At 33.9% G+C, this 25,319-nt stretch overlaps 1 protein-coding gene across 2 annotated transcripts; it reads left to right on the forward strand.

Annotated features, from left to right (window-relative positions):
- The first annotated feature begins 1,531 nt into the window (after positions 1-1,531).
- Positions 1,532-20,799, forward strand: LOC111046678 (organic cation transporter protein). Of its 2 annotated transcripts, XM_039421828.1 has the most exons (10): positions 1,532-1,850; positions 2,182-2,383; positions 5,347-5,567; positions 6,626-6,729; positions 8,447-8,601; positions 10,756-10,915; positions 13,302-13,440; positions 15,764-15,995; positions 18,256-18,387; positions 20,208-20,770. In XM_039421828.1, exons 2-10 carry the CDS (start codon positions 2,188-2,190, stop codon positions 20,456-20,458), a joined length of 1,590 nt encoding a protein of 529 aa, XP_039277762.1. In that variant the 5' UTR covers positions 1,532-1,850; positions 2,182-2,187; the 3' UTR covers positions 20,459-20,770. The 2 variants fall into 2 exon arrangements, with proteins under 2 accessions (XP_039277762.1, XP_039277763.1); XM_039421829.1 differs by lacking the exon at positions 18,256-18,387 and having other exon boundaries at positions 20,208-20,799.
- The last annotated feature ends 4,520 nt before the right edge of the window (positions 20,800-25,319 follow it).

Raw genomic sequence — 25,319 nt, forward strand, 5'->3', positions numbered from 1 at the left:
AAATAGAATATAATAAATGACTAAGAATAGCCTAATGGTAAAACAAATTTGAAATACAGAGTGAAATGAAGAACAGTTTTTTTACAATATAAGAGGGAAAACCTGAGAAAGAGAAGAAGCACAGTGAATGCACAAGTCAACTGGTGATGAGAAGAGGTGAGTGGAGAAACATAAATTTAGAATTTGTTATAAGCTACTGCCTTTGATTACTGAAAACGTCAGGTGATGTTTTGATCCATGATAAGATTTCTTTTCTCTTATAGCAATTTTGATTGTCTGATATGAAGTCTTGTGGTATAATATTTACTAGTTTGTCACATCTATACGGAAATTGCATTCTACATACTGTTAGATTAGTTTCAGGTAAGTCAGATCTCCTGTAAGTTTGGCGCGTGTGGATGTTTAAATAGAGTGGATGTTTGAATAATCCATCTCGAATCACGTTTTTGAATAATTATTCCTACAATTTATTGGCGAATATACAGTGTAAGCCTGTTGAATAACTTTGGGTAGGTACCTAGCTGGTAGGCTATGTGATCTGGAGCGTGGCAGATCAACATCTTCAAGCCTCACATCCTACATCTTCAATGTAGTGCTTATAAATTTGGCCTGTTTATTAAAATGCTGTTTGAAAGTTTGAATCCGACCTCTCTGAGAGTTGAACAATTATAGGCTACTGGCTGAAGACGATTAGAACCCCAACTTAATAAGCTGTGACCGACATTGTTGCAGGGACCGTACAGTGAAACTGTGATGTTGTTTACCGGTACAATATATACCACGTTTTTGATCTATAGATTTCTCTTTCTACCATTTCACATGGCCGCAAAGCACAATTTCGTAGTTGATATGAATATGACCATGAAACAATGCATGGTTTGCAGTTACAGTAGCTTTTGCTATAATAGCACTCAACTTTCGCATCAGGTAAGTCATCTTGGAGGGACGATTACAGACCATGTTGTGTTGATCCCATGACAGTGAAGTGTACACGATGAAATCAAGAAACTTGAATTTATGCTCTCCGAAAGAACATAGAGTCAATAAAAATCATCACTTTTATTAAATCTGAGTTAGTTTACACAAATTGAATACGGTACCGTAGATTTGAATTAAATATCAATATAAATTAATAGATTACCACCTACTTAGAATAAAAAAAGAAAGCATTGATAAGAAAATCTCTCTCAACCATTTCTAATTATTATCAGTGATGACAAAACTTATTTAAAAGTGAAAGTGCAAAGTTTTTTAAAATAAAAGACAATTTATTTTATAGAGGCCCGGATGCACAAAAGCCGGTTAAATTTTAATCCTGATTAATTTTACGAGAACCAATCAGAGAAGGTCTTTTTGATAAGATGGTTTTTTTGATGAGACGGCTTCTCTAATTGGTTTTCTTGGAATTAATCAGGATTAAAATTTAACTGTCTTTTGTGCAACCGGCACAAATCATTTTAAAATTTGGCGCTTTGAATAGGTCTGTACCGCCAGAGCTGCTCTCTACATGAGTTTTACATCCAAGTCAGCTGATTGGATTCAGATTTCAGAAAACAAAAATAATGTACAATGCAAAAACTGTAAAAAGATTAGATTATTGAGCAAAGATTTATTTTTGATCTTTTGTAACTTGTTATTATTTTAGTTCTTATCTTGTGCCTTTTCACTAATAATTTATGTTCAACTCCTACAAATTTCCTTGAATCTAATGATTATTTTTGAACTTCGTGGTTCGAAAGGTTATGATGTTGGGTTTTTGTATTGCTCTTTTGCAATGTTATCTCTTATACTTCATTAAAATTGAACAAAATTTTTAATATGATTGGTTATTAAGAATTGAAATCATCAAGGTAAATATTGATATATTTTATTATATCTTTTAACATTGAAGGAATTCTTTTTTTATTCTACCGGTATTTTTAGGTTATAAAATTAAACTGTCTTCTTTAAGTTTTGATTACTTATAACACATTTTCAATTGAAACATAATTTTAAATGATTCTTGTATTATTTTAGTCATAAATACTTGAAGTTTTACTAAATCATATTAATCTAACTTGTAATTCCAAATACCTAAGTTTTTTAAGCTATATGATTATACCTAGAAAAATTTCCATTTAAATTTTGAATTATTAAATTCCATAATTTGCTTTTTATAATACTGACTCATCTTATTTGCAGTTTATAATGGCTGATTCTGACCGTGATAAACAAGTTTGCCTGGACAATGAAATTACAACGATTCACCAAAAAAAGCTGTTTGCTCTACTTTGTATACCAGCGTCCGTGGTGACAGTCTTCCTTGTTTTTTCGCAAGTATTTGTTAGTGCAACACCTGATCATTGGTGTCGGATACCGGAATTAGATGATTTCACTTATGATGGTAAGTAATCTTAACTTTTGTTAGGCTAACTTATTTTGTTAATTTTCTTAACACCACAACACCAGACGAAGAAACGACACTCATGTGAGAGTGGTACGATCCAGACTGACCCAATATGGACCCAAATATATCTGCGCTAGGATTTAGAACTGCTTGCCAAGTGAATTGAAGACCTTGGAAAACTTGAGTCAATTTAAAAATGAACTAAAAAAATTCCTCACAACAAGACCATATTATAGTTTACAAGAATACTTTGAGGAAAGAATCTCACCACACCGACTCCAGGAACCACAAGGAAATTGAGCTCTACATTATGATGAAAAATCTGATGACCGCGGCGCAAACGCTCTCTCAGTGGGAGAATATCAAGTATCAAGTAAGTATTAATTAAATATACTGAACATAGGCCTATTTATTTTGATACATGGGTCTCCGGACTGGGATCTCAAGATTCTAATGCTGGCTGATGCTCACATAAGTATTTGAATCCAACGTTCTGTGAATGGTCAAATGGTCGATAACTTAGAGCTTTATCCAATATAATGAACGAAGACCAGGATTCCCCGGATATATCGTATCAAAAATAAAAAAAAATTCAATTCACTCGGATGGTGGCGTCATAGACCAGTAGTCATTAAAAAATCTTCTAAACAATAGAAGCTCCTCCCAGTGAGCCACCTTGATAGGATGTTTGTGAATGCAGTAGGTGAGCCCTGAGTGTGGCAGGCAGTTGTCATCCTGATTGCCAGCACTGGAAAACAATGGACGGCGTGGCACGTCCAAGTTGATCCTCCCTCGAGTGTCATGAGTGTGCACTTTCTCTCTTCTTCAAAACGTAGACAGGTGTTTTTTGACATGAAGTAGTGATGCTTATATGTAGTCAGCATGAATGCCCAACCGTTGGAATATGGGCTGGCAATGCTCATCAAACTTGCTAAACGTTATCACACGGAGTCCTTTCTTTTGGAGTAGGAGAATGTCGTTTGTATGAGCCGAATGTCCCCACAACAATATTCCATACTGGATGAGACAGTTCAACAGTGAAACAGCATCAGCAGTTGTTGTACACTCAGAAGTTCTCTCATTTTACGAAGTAAATAGATTACTCGTGACACCTTTTTGCAGACTCCGACAATGCTACTGATTCAAAAAAGAGCTCTGAGAATAATGACGTTCTCCAATTATTTGGAACATTGCAGGCCGCTGTTCAGAGAGCTTCAAATAATGACTGTTTACAGCCAATATATTTTCGTTGCATTGATGCATGTGAGGAAGAATAATGAACAAATGAAAAGGAGAAATTAGGTCCACAACTACAATACACGGTCAGCAGGGAACCTGGAAATTCCACGAACTCGATTGACAAGCAATCAGAAGAGCTTCCAGATAGCGGCATTGAAGATCTTCAACAAACTTCCCACCGATGTTCAGGAAATGGAACTTGAGAGATTCGAGAAAGCCCTGAAAACCCAACTTCTTGAGCGGCCCTTGTACTCGCTCAACGAACTGGACGAAGAGACACTTTTTCCTGCCGGATGACCAGGCTGGATGCACGACTACGACGCGGTCCATCTGGCACCCCCAGTCAACGACCCAGACATCAAGTATCAAGTAAGTATCAAGCTATGTTCCCTAGACAATTTGGTATCCACGCTGAATCCAAGCAAAGAGACAGGAGCTGCACTAACATCAGCTGATCTGCTGAGTTTTGCTCTCATTCAACTTCAGCTTATTCGCGCAGAACTAACTCTTCGAAAAGCTCATGGGTCTTCTGCTTGGCTGCCTGGGGCTCCTTGCAGGCTGGAGTTGTTCAGGCGCAAGTAATTAATCATTATCAAGAATAACAATGAACCAAGTTCCGAGCCCTGCGGTACTCCATGTGGTACACATACCCTACCAGAGGTAGCACCCATGTTGGATACAACTTGCTGTCTCTTAGGTAATCAGCAACCATGTCCCTGAAACCCGTATCTGCCCATTATTATCATAATTATCTGATTGGAGATAGTGCCATAAAATTGTCCTTCGTCTCTGGAAGTAGCTGGGACCGTAAAAATGATCCAGAATGCAATTCCAAGCAATGTATGCAATTAAGGGTCTCTGAAATTAGTTTTTTCAACATTGATGACAGGTAAAAAATGTACGGGCGAGCTTCTTATCTACTATGCTGTTTCATTCCACATCCATTGGTTGACTTCTGTTGTCTCCAACGTAAGAAAAATTGCTCTGTTTTAAATCCATGTAAGTTACTTCGCTCTGAGAGAAAAAAATCCCCAGTATTCGATAAGATAGGTCAAGAGTGGTGGCCTTGTTGAACAGTGCGCTAAAGATCTGTTCATGAACTGAAAGATCTAGTAGAACTAAAGAGCCACTGAAACGAGCCTTCTCAAATCTAATTTGTTAATTGTTTTATTCCATTCTTTTAAGAAATATTTCATTCTTTATTTTTACAAAAATACTTAATTAGAATGATTGGGGGAGAAAACAATAAGGCTACCTTGTGCTATTTCTCCCCCGAATTCAGATATGATTACAAAGTGCGGAATGAAGCTGTGTATTTTATGCCGCATCTTCATGTTGGCCAATGACTACCGCGCCAGTGTGTGTATGGGCGGTTTGCCAACGCTGGCTACCGCTGGCCTAAATTGGACACTGGTCACATTGCAGGCTGGACAAGCGACTAGGCCAACCATGTGGACTAGGCATTATGTCCTCACACAATAATTTCAGTCCAAACCAGATTTCCAAATTTAGATTTTTGTACAAAATCTGTAAAAAAAATGTCCGTCGCACTGACGGTCATGTATGGAAATTGGATAATACTGAATTACTTCAGTATTACTTCAAAATAATATGAATATTTCATTCTTTTTATTTAAGTAGTTGTAATATATCTTGAAAGCAAAAACCCGTGAATGAGACCTCTAGTATCCTTATATCGGTTGATGAATTATTGGTTGCAGGCAACATTTCGTTAACTGAGCTAGAAAAGAAATCTATGTCTATACCATTCAAGAATGGTAGATATGAAAAGTGCCTTATGTACGATATCGATTATCGTAAACAATTGAGCTCCTTCAACAAGTCTCACGTTGATAACGTTAATGCAACGTTACCCACCATCCCTTGCCAATATGGATGGACCTATGACAGAAACAATTACGATAGCACACTTGTTACTGAGGTAAGTGAAGTATTCTGTTTTTCTTATCTTAGGCGAAACTTGTATTGATTATTATGAATTATAGGGTAATAGGGTAAACGACTAAATAGGTGGCTATGCAAAAAGCATGACCATTAAGCCTCTCTTTCAAGAGAAAAAGAAGGTTGCAGTCATAAATTTAATACGTCACAATAATGAAAACCTTCAGATAGTCATGCTCACAATTTAGGGGAGCAAACATTTGATTCCTCAGCAACCTCATCCAATCAACTTCGAGTATCCTCATCAGTCTATATATCTTGAGGATCGGGTTAGATTCAGGATAAAGTTCCAGGCAAGTATCTCTTGTCCTCATGTATGTAATCAAGCTTGTAATAAGTTATAAATTGAAACATTCAAGCTTGGTACTTCTTATTGTGGCGTTTAGGCTTATTCAGACTATTCTAATTTATCTAGAACAAATCATATTATTATTAATAATCATAATTATTGTAAATGTTTCCATTAAGGCACAAAGCCCAGCAGCTTCCAATCAATGTAGAAGCACGGTGGCCCCTGTTCAATATGAACAGAATTTTTGTATTGCGACTGTCAAGTTATACCAGTCACCTTCCAGTTTGACTTCAACTACTTGAATTCCTTCGTTCAATTTCACTTATTATTCAGACCAATTCAACCAATTTAAATATTGTTCAGGTCAGTTATTTATTGATTTACTTATTCAATCACGTAAAAGTAATACTTAACGAAGGGTAACAAGCTTCTGCTGAAATATATTCTTCTTCAAATTAAATTAAGTAAAAACATCTATAGTCCGAGAGATATTATTTTTTACATGAAGAGGGGAAACCAGTTTCTCCTTCCTCGGTTTGTAGCATGGACAGAGTATTGGAGAGGAGTAAGCATGCTGCGCACAATTGGATGCTAACACAAAAGTAGGGATAATGATTTTAGGTAGTAGGAGTGACTAGTGAAGGAAAGAGTATCGGGCCTCTCTGTCTTCGAGTGAGAGCCGTGTTAAAAGTAATATCTCTCGGACTATAGGGTTCCAGTCTAATCTCAATATTTTTCCTTTGCAGCTTAATTTGGTCTGTGATGATTCCTGGAAACCATCGTTAGCAACAACCCTTTTTTATTTGGGGTCTTTAATAGGAAGCATAGTCTTTGGATTCATCTCTGATAGGTGAGAAAAACGTGTACCGTTTGTTACGTACCTTATAATATACAGAGTATCTGATAAGTCACTCCCTATTTTTATACAGCTATAATTCTTTATTCATGAACCAAATTTGTTAGAACTACATTTGTTAGATAGAGCACTTCTTGAGGTTGTTTTCAACACCAATTTTCATTTGTTTCAGTTTGAAAATGCCCCCTTTATTGACTGTGAAAAAACGAGCCAAAATAGCAGCTCGTTAATTATGAGGTCTGAGAATCTGTGGTGCAAGTACGAAGGTGTTTGAGGGCTGAACGAGGGATCCATGCAACACTGGATGCAAAAACACTGACATATTTCTTAAGAATCGTTGCAACAGAGTAACGTGAATGACCACTTTCACGAGATCCTTGACGCAGTGATTTCTTAGCGCTCCTCATGAACATTTCACGAACTCTGTCAACATTCTCTGCTGTCCTTGAAGTTGGTATTCAAGGTCTCCTGGTCTTCCTGATCGTCATGCATCTGCGACACTCCCTGTTGTTAGTAATTTGGAATGGAAATTTTTAACAGTTTTTGCATACAGTATTGCATGGATCCCTCGTTCAGCCCTCCAACACCTTTGTACTCGCACCACAGATTCCCAGACCTCATAACGAGCTGCTATTTTGACTCGTTTTTCCAAAGTCAAGAGAAGGGGCATTTTCAAACCGAAACAAATGAAAATTGGTGTTCCAACCTCAAGGAGTGCTCTATCTAACAAATGTAGTTCTAACAAAATTGGTTCATGAATAAAGTAATTATAGCTGTATAAAAATAGAGAGTGACTTATCAGTCACTGTAGATTTGTTTTGGTGCTCAATTCCTTATTCAGCACTTTTGCTTCTGTTTTGTTGAATAATAAACATAACTATTCTAGTATATTTTGGAGAATTTCAAATGCCTGCCTTCCTTGATAATTTGCTTGAGTTCCAATTTGGCAATATTTTAGGATGGCTTCAAAAGATGATCATGCTCAGAATGTGGTGAAAATATTTTCTCAATGAAAATAACACGTATATTTTGATTTAAGGTACCAAATACCTTTAATTTCTTCAAATGTCTACTCATTCATAGTCGGTTGTAATCTCATCTAATAATATTATTTTTAGTTTTCCAAGTACTGTGATAGAATAGGGTTATAGGTTTATTAATTCCGTTAGTATATCACATACCTTTTGGCTTATAATATTCTCCAATATCAATGATTTACATACCGTACTATTTGTAATGCTCATTCACAAATCAGTATGTCGATGTGTGATATGTACTTATTTTCCTCAACTACAAATCTCCAAGAAAATCAAGAAATGTTTACTCAATATTTAAATCGTGACACTTCAAATAGTATAATAAATGTTTGATGATTTAGTATTACTTTCATGTTCTGGATCTTAACTAAATTTGGAATTGTCTTTGAATGTTTTGAAACTTTCAATGTTTCGAATCTTCATACTTTTAAATTTACTCTAATAAATTTTTTTAAGAGAATAAATTTGTTTTATTTGATCCAATAATGAATATTCATTGCAACATGATTGCCAATGGGTATTTGGATGCAGGGCAACTGCTCTCTCTTTAGAGCTATTTTGGGAGCCATACATGTAAAGTGTCTCTTTGAAAAGCTAAGCACTGTGCAAAATTATGTCTTTCACGTATTTTTTATAGCCAACTTATCAACTCCAAAATGAAATGTGCTCCACAGATATGGAAGGAGACCGGCACTTCTGCTTGTGTTGATACCAGACATACTGATATCAGTGATGACCTGCTACTCACCCAACTACATGGTCTACACTATCTTGCGTACTCTATCTGGTTTATTCTTCCCGGCACTTTATCAGATATGCTTTGTTTTGGGTGAGTTGTCCCCCATATTTTTAAATTAGAGAAATGTACTCAGTTCTATTATTTACTTAGATGTGAATTAATTTCCCCCGACTTTTATTCTAGCTTCATTGGCAGATGAAATTCAAATCTGTTATACTGTATCAAGAGGAGTTTCTCATATCGGTCATGTTTAAAATTGTCTTGCGTATAAAATTAGATGAATATAACCTAAAAGGTTCAGTTTAATTATGTAGGTAAAGGAAAGGTTAGGGTTTCTGCTTTTAAATGGCAATATGTTGATATTGTGTATTGTTAATTTTAGATAATAAATACAAATAACGAAAAGTTGAACAACTGGACAATTGAAATACCAGAAAAAATGAATATCACCTGAATCTACTATTGTATCCTTAGATCTAATTATTACGGCTACATCTCCATAATACATATTGTATTGATTCAAATAATTTGATATATATTAGATTTTTAAATCTATCTTATATTATATTATATCTCAAGATCTAATAAGTGAATATTCTCTATTTTAAAAATAACTGAGTGTTATAAATTATTATTATTTTGGTATTTGGAACATCTAAATTCAAAAGAATGGTCTGTATAAATATTTTTGAACAGAAAATTTTGTGGAAATCTAGAAGACGTAACCTCATTTGGACTTTTAATGTTACCTAAATTTGGGAGAGAAAAAGTACAAGATATTCCTAGTTTTTCTCTCCCAATCTGTGCTTCATTGTAAAAAAAGAATAAATAAATTAAGAAAAAAAATTATAACTGCTATATCTTCATAAATAGATTGTATTGATTCACAGGATTTGGTATAAATTAGATTTTTGATACTCTCGTATTATTTATTAAAATATGTATTCCTAAACTAAACAATATTCTTTTGTGAGATTCTATTGAATATTTCAGCATTCCCTCTATAAAACATTAATCCTAGGCTACCTATTCAACCCATGCTGATAGTTTGAAGTAAATTTCACTGTAGGATTTTAAATGGAAGAAAACTTCCAGTTTCATTGTTCAGAGATTTTTCCAAATTATATGTTTCTTGATGAACACTTAAAAATTGGGGTCTTTACACTTTCATAGCTATTATTCTTAGTTTTGTGTAGTCTTTGTCATGCTAACGTGTGTAGACAATCAACTAGTCATTCACACGATGCCAGTAGATTTTTATTGATATTCATTAAAACGTATTGATATTCATCCACTTCAATTCCTCGTTCTAGTTAACCAGACTGGCTCCTCTCTTTAGATGGAAGGATCATTACATGAGTCAAATATCAAGTTAGTACGGGTTACATGATGATAATAATGATTGTTAACTATACAAGTATGCTTTTAAGGCGTAAACTCTGTAGTAGCATAAATATTCTGGGTTACACTATCTTTTTATAATACCTGCTTGAAATCGCTATTAAATCTGTCTTTGATGCAATCATAGCGAAAAGATAGTGTAAGAGTGAAAAAGCTCCAAAGAGAGAACAGTTGAGGTAGGCGCACACAGATCGTCATCGGACGGACGGCACGCATCGGACGATTAGATTTGATGCATTGATTTCAATTGGAGTGCGCATACCTATCCGCATCGTTTAGGTATGCGCACTCCAATTGAAACCAACCTGCATCGTATAGGTATGCGCACTTCATTTGAAAACAATGCATCAAATCTAATCGTCCGATGCGTGCCGTCCGTCCGATGACGATCTGTGTGCGCCTACCTTAGCTAGACAACATCCAAATAGGCCGTCTCTTATTTATGGTGCAACCTATCAATAAGTTATTGTAAAGCGCTTGCAAAAAATAATGAAACTTTCAAGATGCTATCAATTTCCTTGATTTGTTTTACCCTCTTTCAACTTCTTCACTTTATTTTTCAACATCTAGTCTTGAATTTGAAATCCAGGAAAGATATATTCAACTATATTTTTGATTAGTATTTTAGTTATATATATTTTTTCAAATCGATCATTTAAAGTACTTGTGTATTTGTACAAGTAAAATTAGTACAGATGTACACTTTTCTTTATTCTTGTGAATAGTAGCTTATTTTTAGTTGCAAAAAACCGGGTTAACTGCGTGAATGAAATTGATCGGATTAGGGTTGATGTGATGAAATTGGTATGATTGAGAAAATTGATAGCTATGTTTTGCTTGCAGCATTGGAGCTTGTAGGACATTCGCAGCGCACAACTATTGGTGTTATTATAGCAATGTGCTTCGCGTTAGGCATGTGCTTGCTTGCTATCCTCAGCCATTTTTTGCGCGATGCATTCAAGCTGTCACTGGCTACATCAGTACCGCTCCTTGCCATGCTCAGGTAATCAAATTAACTATTTTTTCTACTTCAATCTGTTTATTCCAAGTAAATTGAGACCTGTCAAATAATCAAGTATATAGCCATTTAATCAAATAATCCTTTTTTTTTAAATTGTTATTTTGCTCTATACTTACTTTACTTATCCTGGCGCTACAGCCCTATGTGGGCTTTGGCCTCCTCCACAATCCGCCTCCAAGCTTCTCTATCTCCTGCCTTTTCTTTCCATCCTCTCACTCCAATTACTTTCAAGTCTCTACTTTTGCTCTATATTCATCTTGAATGTGTCAAACCAAACAATATAGAATACATAAATCAAAATATAAATCTAAGTACCCTTTCAAATTATTAAATTTCAAGGGTACTTAGATTTATATTTTCATCTATATTAAAAGTAGCCGTAAAAAATACAATATACAGAGTGATAAGTCACTGATTAGTCACTCCCTATTTTTATACAGCTATAATTTCTTTATTTATAAACCAATTTTCTAGAATTAATTTTGTTAGAGCACTCCTTGAGGTTGTGTTTAACACCAATTTTCATTTGTTTCAATTTAAAAATGCCCCCTCTATTGACTGTGGAAGAACGTGCTGAAATAGCAGCTCTTTTTGAGTTCTGGGGAACTGTGGTGCGAGTACAAAGGTGGTGGAGGGCTGAACGAGGGATCCATGCAACACTGGATGCAAAAACATTGAGATATTTATTAAGAATCGTTGCAACAGAGTAACGAGAAAGACCACTTTCACGAGATCCTTGATGCAGTGATTTCCTAGGGCTCCTCATGAACATTTCACCTACTCTGACAACATTCTCTGCTGTCCTTGACGTTGATTGTCTTCCTGATAGTCTTCTATCTGCGACACTCCCTGTTCTTAGTAATTTGGAATGGCAATTTTTAACAGTTTTTGCATCCAGTGTTGCATGGATCCCTCGTTCAGCCCTCCACCATCTTTGTACTGGCACCATAGATCATCAGACCTCATAACGAGCTGCTATTTTTTTTTTTATTTTTTTTTTTTAATTTGGAATGGCAATTTTTAACAGTTTTTGCATCCAGTGTTGCATGGATCCCTCGTTCAGCCCTCCACCATCTTTGTACTGGCACCATAGATCATCAGACCTCATAACGAGCTGCTATTTCAGCTCGTTCTTCCACATTCAAGAGAGGGATCGTTTTTAAACTGAAACAAATGAAAATTGGTGTTTGACACAACCTCAAGGAGTGTTCTTTCTAACATATGTAGTTCTAACAAAATTGGTTCATAGATAAAGAAATTATAGCTGTATAAAAAAAGAGAGTGACTTATCTGACACCCTGTAGAATATAATTTGTTTTTGTCTACTAGTGAAGTTGAAATTCTGATGATAAGTATAGATTGATATATCATGGTGGTACATTAGTTATTGAATAAAACGATTTGAATTTACCAAATTTAATCAAAATACTTGAAGTTTAACGATATTTTAATAAATTTTTGGTTGTAAGAACTTTCAAGTCTAACAAACAACAAATCATTTTTATTTAAATGATTTCTTCTTCTAATTTTTCTTTCTTTAATGATAAAAGATGAATATATCTGTAGAAGTTGGTTGTGGCTTGTATAATATTTATTTTCTATAGTGTCGTTTTCCAATTATGTAAATAGAATATAGCGTCTATAGAGTATTATTTTTGATTTCTCAATGGTTGCAATGATCTTTTGACAGTAAATCGACATTTATTTAATTCATGGGAACTTGTAAATACTTTTTCAGATAGCTATCTAAATGTATATTGTTTCGTTTTATAATTATTGTATTGGTCTTAGTGAAAAAATATGTGAAGATTAATAACTCGAGTTGTCAATGAGATGTGATTTACTCGGGAACTAAGATTTAGTGATCGGGAAATTCTTCAATATTTTAAAATAATTGATTTTATAGTGAAGAAAGTAATTTTGGTCATTTTTAATGTTGAAAATAATATCATTTATCAAAAGAGTCATGAGAAAACTGATTCAGCTTTCGACTGGCTTGTGATTTCTATTAGAAAATTTAAGTTTTGCTTACTGCTTATGTTGACAGTATACAAACGTTTTCGTATTACTCGTTTACTATTGTGCTATTCTCAAAGTGTGCAAAATTTTTCTCACAGTTGAATTATACCTGTAAGTTTCTATATTAATAAAAACTTCTCATATTACGATTGAAAAAAAAAAAATTCTAATATTCGTATTTTATGAAATTCATATGTTGAGACTAGAAATTGCATTATTAAAATTGACTTTTTAATAGTATATTTTTATCGACATCTAACTAACATTGTGATAGGAATAAATATGACGACTGGATAGACTGTCTAAAATATATAGACTTTTTCATCTTGGTTGTATATCTCCTTTTCAGCTATTATTGGTTGATTCCAGAATCACCGAGATGGCTGCTCAGTAAAAATAGGGGAGAAGAAGCCAAAATAATTATTGCAAAACTGACGAAAACCAAAGCCACATGGTTACCGCAATGTTACCCTTCAAAACCGCTCAAGGTAATCTTTAAATTTTTATTTATTTTAAGTATGATTTAAAGGATCATAGATCAAATCTTATCGTATTACAACCAGTGTTGACATGCTGCAGTACAGGGAAGCATTCAAGGAGTTTATTCCTTGTTTCATATATACTGTTTCATTACTGTTTGATTACAAGTAATAATGCATTTTTTGTTGGTTTGGGCTTTATGTAAGTTTCACTGATGAAACCAATGGAACATCTTGAAAGTTTGAAACTGCATCAGTTTTTAAATACAGGGTTACGCAGAGGAAACGCATGTTTTTCTAACAGCCAGTACTCGTCAACGGGAGAGGGTATTGCCCTGGAACGAATGTTGGCAGACGACCCATACCATGCCATTTCAGTTGCTATGAGCGTTGGATCGTACAGCATCGTGTGTTCGCTGTTAAGCAGTTTTTTTTTAGAAAAAAAAAAATGAATCTGTAGTCACAGTGCAACGCTTTTTCGTCAATATTTTAGAGTTGAGGGTCGCGGTGTAATGCCCGATCGAAATACTGTACTCTGATGGGTTGCAGCGTTTAGGAGATGCGATGGTTCAGCGTTTTCGATGGTTCAGCGTTTAGTCCTAGTTCTGTGATGAAAAAGAAACCACCTGGTCTTTCCCGTTCCCCGGAAAGTGTAGACCGAGTTAGAACGGTAGTTGTTCCCAGTCCTGGACGATCGACTCGACGACACTGACTCGGTCTTCACTTTCAGGAGTAAGAACTGAACGGGAAATAACAGGTGTTTTTTTTCATCACAGAACTAGTACTCCTAAACGCTGCAGCCTATCGGAGTACAGTATTTCGATCGGGCATTGCACCTCGACGCCCAACTCTAAAATATTGACGGGAAAGCACTGTGACTACAGTGATTCATTGTTTCTAAAAAAAACTGCTTAACAGCGAACACACGATGTTGTACGTTCCAACGCTCATAGCAACTGAAATGTCATAGTATGGGTCGTCTGCCAACAATCCAGGGCAATACCCTCTCCCGTTGACGAGTACTGGCTGTTCGAAAAACATGCGTTTCCTCTGCACAACTCTGTATATGGGAAAATATGTGGTAAACATGTTTTTTCAAGATGAAAGAGGGCTTTCATTATTTGAGAGAATCTATTCTTTCATGTGTTGAAAATTGCTGAGTATTCAATAATTTCAGAAATAGAATTGCAGCAATTCGATTGTCAAAAATTATAATTGAAAAAGAATCAGTGTTTTGATTAACAGATCAGATATTTAAGGGTAACCGTCCACTGGAATCGTATTCAACCGATCCGTTCGGCCGTTGGATCGGACGAATCTGCCGGCCGTTAATTCGGCCGAATATGGTCGTCCATTGGAACCATTTACGTCAGTCTAGTTCAGTAGTTGGCTGAACTATTGAATATTGAATAAATATTGAATTAACTACTATCATATCCACCAAAATTTTTCATAAACAATGATTATATTGAGATTTTGAAAATTGAATAAACAAATATCCACTAAATTAATTATTCATTACAATAACCTTACCCTCAAATCCTATTTGTTCAGTAATATTTGTCTACAGATTCCTTTGAACATCACGACCATGATATATTTTGTCTCGCATATCCCACAATGGAACATGCTCTTGAACCAAACTTATCAACTTTTCATTGTCCATAGTTAAAACTTTATAAAACAGAACAAGTTCTAAAAACAAAAACAGACAAGTCGAGCTGAGACAACATCATCCTAACCTCAAAATTGTTTCAATTTTGAGGTTAGGATGATGTTGTCTCAGCTCGACTTCGGCCGGATAGAGCCGGAAAATCCCATTCAATTCGGATCGAAAGCTTGATCGGCCGGAGACGGCCGTGCACGGACGTATGAACCTGTTGCAATGGACGAGCATCTATAGCTTTCTTTGTTGGGGGATCTTTCGGACGAGTTCGGTAGTTTTCGGCCGATGCTAGTTCGGACGAAATCGGTTCCAGTGGACGGCCCACCTAAGATGTTTTGGTTCAATAAACTTGACATGAATAATCGAATCATGTTTTGTTGTATACAATTATAATTACATTCAGAATAGATTTATGTTTAATTATCACTTTTGTTAAGCTTGTGATCCACTTCTTGTTTGATCAAAGATTTGAAATAGATTCTGAACAGAAGGAAGAGTTTGTTTTGAATATATTTATTTACCGTATTTCATTTAATGAAAAAAATACATAGTAGACGACACACAGCCCTTGCTATTTCTAACACAATTTTGAAAAATACTACCACGTTTTTTTGATAAAAATTGAGAATTTTCCTATTAAAAAATAATTGAAATACGTTTTTTCAGGAGGTTTTTTGTAGTTCTCCAAAAACGACGCCTGAATTAATAAGGAATTCGACGAAAGCTCGTTCAAAAGAAGAGAAGTGTGTGACTCTGTTCGATGCACTCGGCTACAGTCAAACAAGAATCAAATTCTTGATTCTTTCTTTCAACTGGATTGCGAACTCCATTGTCTACAACGGACTGTCCTACAATGTGGGCAATTTGGGAATCAGCGATCAGCTGGCGTTTTTCATTGGTAAGAATGCACTAGATATCAACACCAATACATTACATTCAAAACATTACTGCTCAGGTCATGGTGAAAATGACTGAAGCCTGGTTCAGGGTGAAAACATAGTAGAGCAGAGAGTCTAGAGTGTAGCTGAGAACTCATCTCAGTAACTAACACCATAGAGAAAAGAAAGCATAAGAAGATATCCCATGGTATAGGCATAGGGTGTTTATGTTCCAAATTTCACTGTTAATTCAAGTCGATAGTCCTAGTAGTTATTTTTCATGAAGCTATGTGATGCTGGAAGTCTCTCATACTGTGCCGTTCTTACACTCTACCCCGGTCAACAGAGTGATAATAGAGAGTAGTCGACAGTAATAGGCTTGAGTTAACAAAAATTCGGCTTAAAATCTTATGCTAACTTTTCTCTATGCTAACTTTTCTCTATGCTAAATTGTATTATTTTTCAACCACTCAGCTGGTATATTAGCTACACTTTAAACTTGCAGTTCCACTCAGTCAAGGCCAGTAAGGCTCGCCGCAAAGTAGACCCACGCTAATCCACGAAAAGCAACCCACGCCGTGGGATGTTTTCTAAACCATCGCTAGGCTTTACCAGGCATCTGTGTAATACATGCAATGTCAGCTGATTGATTATGAATAATTCTATAGCAATGTTTACAAAACATCCCACGGTGTGGGTTGCTTTTCGTGGATTAGTATGGGTCTACTTTGTGGCGAGCCTAAAGGTAGTAGATTAATTTATGTTACTTGTCTTACTCTAAATCCACTTGTTACAATTCTCACCTTTTAATTTTGTTTAAATTCAATAAGTGGCAAGTAAATTGAATAAGGCAACTTGTTTTTTCAATTGGCTTCGTGTGAACTGGGCTTAAGTATGCTCAACTCAGCCTATTCCAAGTTAGAATTTTTTACATTTCATGGAGTCCGCATTTATTATTTGATCATGACCTGCATTTCCAGTTTCGTGAGTTTGTAGTGTCTTATTAACTTTTTCTAAATTATTATTTGATCATGACCTGCATTTTCAGTTTAGTGAGTTTGTAGTGTCGTATTAACTTTTTCTAAATTAATACAGTAAACTCAATACCTATTATTAGGTGGTACAGGCAATTTGAACTTGGTGATACACCCGACTCTACCTGTTGATAATTCAATAAGTTGGCTCATTATAATACCTCAGAATTAAATCTACTTATTAAAACTACTTACTATAATGGATTAATTATTTATTGGCGTTATTAATTGTCATTATTATTAATGATAATAATTGAGTTCTTATTTATTCATAGGTGGAATCAAGTAATACAATATTTGGGAAGAATCGAACTATCGATTTCATAAAACTCATATTCCAAAATTCTGACACGTTCCATGTTTTGCACATCAATTTAAAGAACTGTACCAATGTTGAAATTTTTAAAATTTAGCATTGTATAAAAACATAATTCTTCCTTTCAGATTCCAATTAGAATTTTTTCGATGGGGAAATCTTTTTTTCTTAGAATAGAATATTTTATTTGGCCAAAATACAAGATACGTAAGACAAATGTAAATTATAATAAATCTTAATAAAAACACTTCTCTTGAATGGGCTACTTTTATAAATTAGTAACAATATTGAAACTTGAAGTACCCTTTATTATTTTGAATAATGAAGGGTACTTCAAGCTTCAATATTGTTTTATTAAATTTTAATGTTTTGGCACAGCCAGCAAAGTCACCTAAGTACTCTAAGGATAGATTAGTGTTGAAAATAAAGTAGTTTCAGGTGAACTGTAACGCACTTTGAACTAGACTTATCTTGCAACATCATAAACCAACTAGTATTATAATAATAATATTCTCTGTATTTTGCTTTATAATTTGAAAACTGTGTGTGATTCGAGTTCTGTTTGAATAATCCGTTTTGGTGATATTTTGCTCCTTGCCATAGCTATGTTCTTTTCTTCTCAACTTTGCAAAATTAAAACGAAAAATAAAAACTGTGAAGTGCACGACCCATAGCGTCTATATCTACCTACCTTGCCTTAGCGTAGGATAGTGACATGAGTGTTGAATCGTTTTCTAATAGTAGTATTTTTCGTCATGTACTTTTGATCAGCAATATTTCCTGGACTATTTTTAATAAATCGAAATTCGGGGGGGAACAGTTTTGGGCTGTGCCTGTTGATCCTCCACCAAATTATTTTGGAAATAATTGTGTATCATTGAATCAATAAAAGAATATTATTCGCCCTGCTGATTTGTGGACCATTTGCAGGCGGGATTGTTGAAATTCCTGGTCACCTAGCAACTTTGTACACTATGAATATCTATGGACGCAGGAACGTACTTTTCTCGATGATGTTTTCCGGTGGTCTTGCCTGCATCAGTTGCATGTTGGTTGCGGAAGGTGATTGCTTTCTTTTCATACATTTTATCATTTATTTATGTGTTTTCTGTTCCCTTGAATTATCAAAGCCTGTAAAGTTTTCAATGGAATGAGTATTTGTCACTTTTCCTCTCCAACGTAACATCAGCTATCTATCTATCTTGAGAATTAATAACTAAAATTGAATATTCTGCCCGTATATTTGGAAATATTTTCTGTGAATAAGCTGATTCTATAAAGGTGGATTATTAACTATATTATTAAGCCTGTATATTTGGAAATATCTTCTGTGAATAAGCTGAATACTATCTAATTCTATAAAGGTGGACCATTAACTATATTATTAAGCCTGTATATTTGGAAATATATATGAAAAAGCTGAACACTATTTGATTCTAGAAACGTGAATTATTTTGCACACTCAATTTTCAAAAAATGCAGCTCTTTACAGGTATATCACTTGTATATTAATAGTCATAATAATTTAAAAATTCACCCTCCACTTTTAAAAATTTGGTGCTCTCAATGACAACTTGTACCTTCTATTGTAAATATTTTATATATTAACTTGCACGTTCTGGTTATTGTGTTTGGAAACTATGGTGTGTCATTCCAATTTTTTTAAAAAATAATCTCGTGGCTTATTCAAATTAATTTCATTCATTAAAATTCAACTGCATAGAATCACTAGGACACTCTTTCAGTTTTAATTTAGGCCTACTGGTAATTCTATGTGACTAAACTTTCAATTAGCTTCAGTGAAATAGGCTATTAAAATTGATTCAAAATCTAGAATTTGAGAAGCGTGAAATAATTTCTTCGTTTGTAATAATACATTTGAATTGGATGATTGAAAAAAGAATTGAATTCTGGAAGGAATAGGAGATACTGTATAAAATCATTGCTAATAATGTACATATTTTCCATTAGAAAAAATATATGATAAGAATAATTGATTCATTATTTGGAGTTTAGTTTAATCAAGTACACCAGACATGTGAGTACAACACGCCCATGTGAGGAGCTTTCTTCAAACTCGTTATGCATATTTTCTTGTACACTGTAAACGAAGAAGAATTAAATACAATTTAAATTCCAATTACAATAATAATTATTATGGAATTGAATAATTTGTATTATGCAATATGCACTTTCTTTCTAAGGGCTACTAGTTTTATATGAAATTTAAAAATCAAAGTATCCTTTATTCAACATATTTTGACCTAGAATGTAATTTTCAAGTGAGTGTGTCAGTGACTTGAGTGAGTGAGTCACTTGAAAATAACAAATCGAAACATGTCGTGAGAAATGAAATGAAATTGAAAGAGGGTACCTTGATTCTCAATTTGGCAATGTATTATTTATTCATTTTTCCTTGAAGCTGGTGATGCTCTACTGAGACTCTTTTCCATTAGATTTGATCTGTCTTCAAATAAAAATGACTTCCATTGAATCAGAACACATTTGAACTCAAATTTAATATTCAAAAATATCTTTGAAAACAAACAGTTGGTGGCATTATGACTTGCATTGAAGAAAATATACAAATTCCATGCACAATCTTGGTGATCACTTTACCTGTTACTGAAATTATTGAAACATAATTTATTTTTTGACAACACAGCTAGTCTCAACTTTTGTGAAGAAATAGGGTACTTCATAATTTCGTTGAATTCCGTTACGCATCAAGTAGGCTACACTGTATTTCTATGTTATATGACGAGCTTATACATTTTGTAGTTATAATGCCGAGCTTATACATTTTGTAAAAAAAATGTGGCAAATTAAGAATCTTGATTTCTTCTTGATGTTTGAACAATGATGGTGGTTTCGGTTGACAGATAACGTGTGGTTGACTCTGGTCCTGGCGATGTTTGGTAAGTTTGGCAACGCCGCAGCGTTCAGTGTATTCTACGTGTTCATTGGCGAGTTGCTGCCTACTGTGATACGCAGCCAGGCGATGGGCGTGGCCTCCTTTGTCGCCGGAATCGGTCTGCTCGGCTTCCCTCAGATTATACGACTGGTCAGTGTAACCATAGACAAATATATTTCTCTTTGGTGTAACTCAAACACATATTTTTATTGCGGATGATGTCCACATGAGCTTTTAGGTTGTGCGTGGGTAATACACATTTTAATGACGTACCAACTTATTGTAAGAATACATAAAAATAGGGAGTGCGTGAGTGATATGATGAGAGTGCTTAATTTGTAAAATTGAAGGTTCCGGAACAGAGGGGAGAACCTAGGGGGGATTGCTATCCAGCCAAACTATTATATTGTAAATTTTGTATTATATTGTATTAACTTCCTACACTGCACACTATTTGTATTTCTTGTGCCTAAGTTTTTTAATAACATCTCAATTGAAATCAAGAGGATTTAGAATCTACTTGTTTCTATAAAAAGAATTCTTAGATGGCTGTAAGCAAGATGTGCCTTCACCAAATATGTAAGGGTGGGAAAATGAAAAACAAAAAAATCGTACAGATTTTTGATATTAAAAACAAATCAATAAATTATTTATTAGGAAATTAGAATTAGAATTAGAATTTATTACGAAATAATAATCTGATGAATATTTCATGGGCTACTCGCTTTGCTGATCTGTGGTCGTTCAGTTTATGATAATAATAAAAAAAAAATCACTCTTTAGAATTATAGATCTGAAAAATTAAGAAAAAAATGTACAATTAACTATTATCTTACTTCACCTTAACAAGAGTCCCTTGGCCTGCTCTTCAAGGTCCAGTTAAAACACTCCCGAATAATAAAAAAAATATATAAAAAAAACTCTGCCAGTTGATTGAATCAAAAATACCAGCTTTCCCTACAAGATTCAAATCCTGAAAAACACAATGTAGGTTTAAACTGCCCGGACTGCGACAGCCTATAATTGAATTCTCAAGACAGAATCCTTCAGGTAACCAATGCCTTAACTCAACAACTAACTTCACAAACGGTTCAAGTAATACGGGCCTCGAAAGAAAAATTCCAAATCTATTTATGTGAAAAACAGCAGCCTTGATTCACAGACCAACTCACTCTTATTTGTATAGCATGGAGCTGAAAACCATAATATTGCCTTCACGAAACGTGATAAAACACACGTTTCATCTTTGTACATTGGAGATCTTCTCGCTTTATAAATTATATTTAATAATTAAATCCACGACCAGATCTCCAATTCACAAAATAATATTTCAAAAATTGAATAGGTTTTGATGTCATGTATGACATGGCTCAGAGGTCTTCTGCCTGTCCATTTAGAATCCTTATTCAATGCAATTTCTTAGTTTAAATGTAACTTTGGTGGCTTGCAATAAGCATTAGTAAGATGAGCTGTTATTAGAAAGTGTGCAAGGTGAGTGAATGTGAGAGTAAATGCTTGCTAGTCTTTTCTTTCTCTTTTCTTTTTCTTCCACCATCTATCCATGAATTAAACATTAATTACTACTTACAAACGTCGAGTATTGTATACTTCCAGCAAGTAGTATTTTTTTATTCCAATTAAATTTCTTTCTAATAAAACATACCAGTATTTATTTTATTAATCTTTTTAATTATATTTTTATCTTACTGAGTTGTGTGTTTTTGTTTTTCCAATTGATTCTGATTGTAAATATTGTGTGTTTGAATAAATAAAATTTGAATTTTGTATGTAGATGTATATAGCATGAAGTATGAGTGATTAATTTCAGTGGTCAGTCTAAATATATTTTAGAGCTGTGAATAACAAATAGTGAGTAGGTTTTTGATTTTGTATTCAATTCTTTTAAATAAGTGCAATATTTCTAAAGTTTTTAATTTATTGTGATTCATTTAGAGTATAAAATCAACCTTCAAAATTCAAAATTTTAAATCATCATTTCTAGACCGAAAATCAAGTGACGAAGCAGTGTGTGAATATATAACCTTATTTATCTTTTGGACAACATTAACATTTTATCAAAATTTTTGGAGAGAAATAGTACAGGCTTAGCCTAGTTTTTTCTCCAATGTCATAATTGTATTATGATTATAGCATTTTATACAATAAATAAATAAAATAAAAAATAAATAAAATTTATGATTATATATTTTGCCACTAGAAATCGTGATGGTAGCCGGACCTCAATTTGAAAATGGAGATTTTCCAACATTCAAAACGATCAATCTTTTGTAATATTCTATTAAAAATAACAATTAATAAATTCTCATTCGTAATAAAGGCTATACATCAGAATTGAGCATTGCAATATTAGATGCATTACAGTAGATGTTCACAGTGGGTTAGTGTGTTATATTAGTGCTGGTAATCAATAATATGCCACTGCTAATTATCCAAGCTCCACTATCTAGTGTCATCATATCTAATAACAGAAATTCGAATAGGAAATTAGTTTGTTGGATGGATAGAAGATCATTGTGCAGCAATTTATGAATAGTGCTGTATTCTTGTTTCCCTACTCATTACATGAGCAAGTTTAGTTTTCGTCGCCGTATATCAAATCCTCATTAGTTTCTCAACCTAGCGAAGCAGGCAGGACATGGCAACACGAATCTTGATTTCTATGTAGTGAAATGTGATAAAGGTCAACGCGGTTGTTTGTGCCCAATGGCCTGATTAATTCGGACAGACTGTGTTGTTACATCCACTGGGACTGGCTTATTCCTTCCAGAATGAGTTCACCTTTCACACACACAAAATATGGTTATGTATAACACCTGCACATAGGTTGTGTACCTTTGGAAGTAAATTACTTCCTATTATTTTAATATGGATTGTTTTTAGGAAATCCATTTTTTTATTCTATTTTGTGTTTTTTTGGGAAAATTTTAAATCATTCATTTCTAATAATGGGCGAAATTTCTAAATACTACTATTATAATAGGCTCTGAGGAAATTTGAATTTCCTCTGCTATTATTTGATCATCAAATTAGCTTACTCATATCTTGTTAAATCGGTTTACAGTGCAACTACATACAGTAGAATGCCAATGAGTTGGAAACGCTGCAATGCCAGGTCTGGAGTTAGCTGGCTAGATGTGTGCATTACATTGTTTTTCAATGCGTTTTAGCCCATTCCTTTCAATTCATTATTTTTTAATTCAGCCATTATTTTAAGACAGTGGGACTGTTTACAATATTGTTGAAATAATGATCATTTTTCAAGTTATTATTTAAACAAGAGTGGACAAAGTTATTCAAGTTGAATAATCCAATTAAATCTTTCAAGTAAACAAGAATGAAAACCATGCTCGGTTACAATAGATTCTATAATATTCCTCCAAGTTTTTATCATGTAAAATGAATGAATTATTTATTTCAATTGAATTATTTTGAAAAGGGGAAAACCCAGTTCCAGATGAAAATTCAATACAATTTTCTCATAAAATTTAATCATATAATATATCAAATTAAAGATCAAATTTTGCAATTAATAGTGAATTACATAGATTACTCACAAAGTTTTTTATTTGTAGACTATATCATCCAAATGATTTCCATTACTTTTCACACACTCACTTAACCTAATTCTAAAATTTGTCATTGCTCGCTCAATCATCACTTGTGGAATTGCTTTAATTTCTCGTTGAATGATTTACTTTAATTCCATGGATTATTGGTTGCTCAATAATGGTAATTTTGTTTATTCACAAATCCCGAAAAATGAAACTGTTCCTCGTCACTTGAAATAATAACGGCATCCTGGTGGACATTTTCGAGAATGAACTCGCAAGCGGCTTTGCAATGTGCCCAATAATTTGCATTAAGTTGTTGCATCGACATTATCTTATACGGATGGAATTTGAGGTCGGAATGAAGAATTCGTCGTACACTTCGATCAGAAATGGCTAGTGCAACGCACGCTATGATGCAGAAATGTCTGCGTCATAAACGCTGTGTTAGAATAACTGAGTCATTATTTTTAAAATAAGCTTCAATCACAATCGCTTGATGTTTACTTGACCACGACATACTGGCTACTGAAATGGCAAGAATAGACCTGTCGATATACAACATTCCCGCCTTTTTAATGACAGTGGTTCAAACATAACAATTACTACAAAATCGTCAGATTAATATGCTGGTCCCTTTATAGAATATATAAACATAAATTAATTTATAAATACATTCTACAATAACAAACATTTAAAAATATTTTTCCAAATATGTTTGATATTGTTGAAAATTAAAATCCTACTGTCAAAAAGTAATTTACAAAAAAATCTCTCACAGAATAAAATATATTTGAAAAAGTAATAATGAACAGAAAGTTCAAAACTGAAGGAAGTAGCATGTACGACAGAATTCAGTTGCATATTTTTGGAATTAAAATTTAAGTGATTAATTTTAAGTGAACCAGCCTACTTGTAGGAATGTTATATATCACATTACTATTTCTTCAATCGTAGAAGATAACACCAATGAAACATTGGCATACACGTACTATGACTTGAAATTATTTGATATTTTTATAGTTTGTAGAGCCTAAATGACGTTGTCAAACATACAATAATCTCATTTTGTCTAAAATTGTAGTTTTTCGTTTAAAACACTTATGCCCAAACTACACAAGCGTAATAGGCTTGTTGAATTTATTTGATATCCCGATATTCGATATTATTTGAAATTTCCTCATAAAAACCAAGCATCCTGTAAACTAGCTGAAAAAAATTCAACGAGTCTATGACGTTTGTATAGTTGGGGCATTAGCCACATTAATTTTGAAGAATATGACTAATATCAAAATCGAGAAAGTCATGAAAAAAATCTTTATTCATACAATTGTGGCTCGTGTTGTGATTTAAATAGAATTCCAAAATATTTCAAATAAGGCACTCAATTATAAATCTGTTTTAAATATAATTTTTCTGGTTTAGTGTTCCAGAGGAAGACGCAGACGTATCCTACAGAGTCGGTGACAAACAGGAAAGAGACAACCAAACTGAAAATGAAGAAACTGCCT

This window comes from Nilaparvata lugens, chromosome 2 (genome assembly GCF_014356525.2).
Source record: "Nilaparvata lugens isolate BPH chromosome 2, ASM1435652v1, whole genome shotgun sequence".
Taxonomy (NCBI): domain Eukaryota; kingdom Metazoa; phylum Arthropoda; class Insecta; order Hemiptera; family Delphacidae; genus Nilaparvata; species Nilaparvata lugens.

Bases quoted from the DNA above. Each gene is read 5' to 3' on its own strand.
- LOC111046678 (XM_039421828.1), top strand. From the start codon at position 2,188: ATGGCTGATTCTGACCGTGATAAACAAGTTTGCCTGGACAATGAAATT. The intron at 2,384-5,346 runs GTAAGTAATCTT...TATTGGTTGCAG, and splicing joins AGATGATTTCACTTATGATG to GCAACATTTCGTTAACTGAG. The intron at 13,441-15,763 runs GTAATCTTTAAA...ACGTTTTTTCAG, and splicing joins ACCCTTCAAAACCGCTCAAG to GAGGTTTTTTGTAGTTCTCC.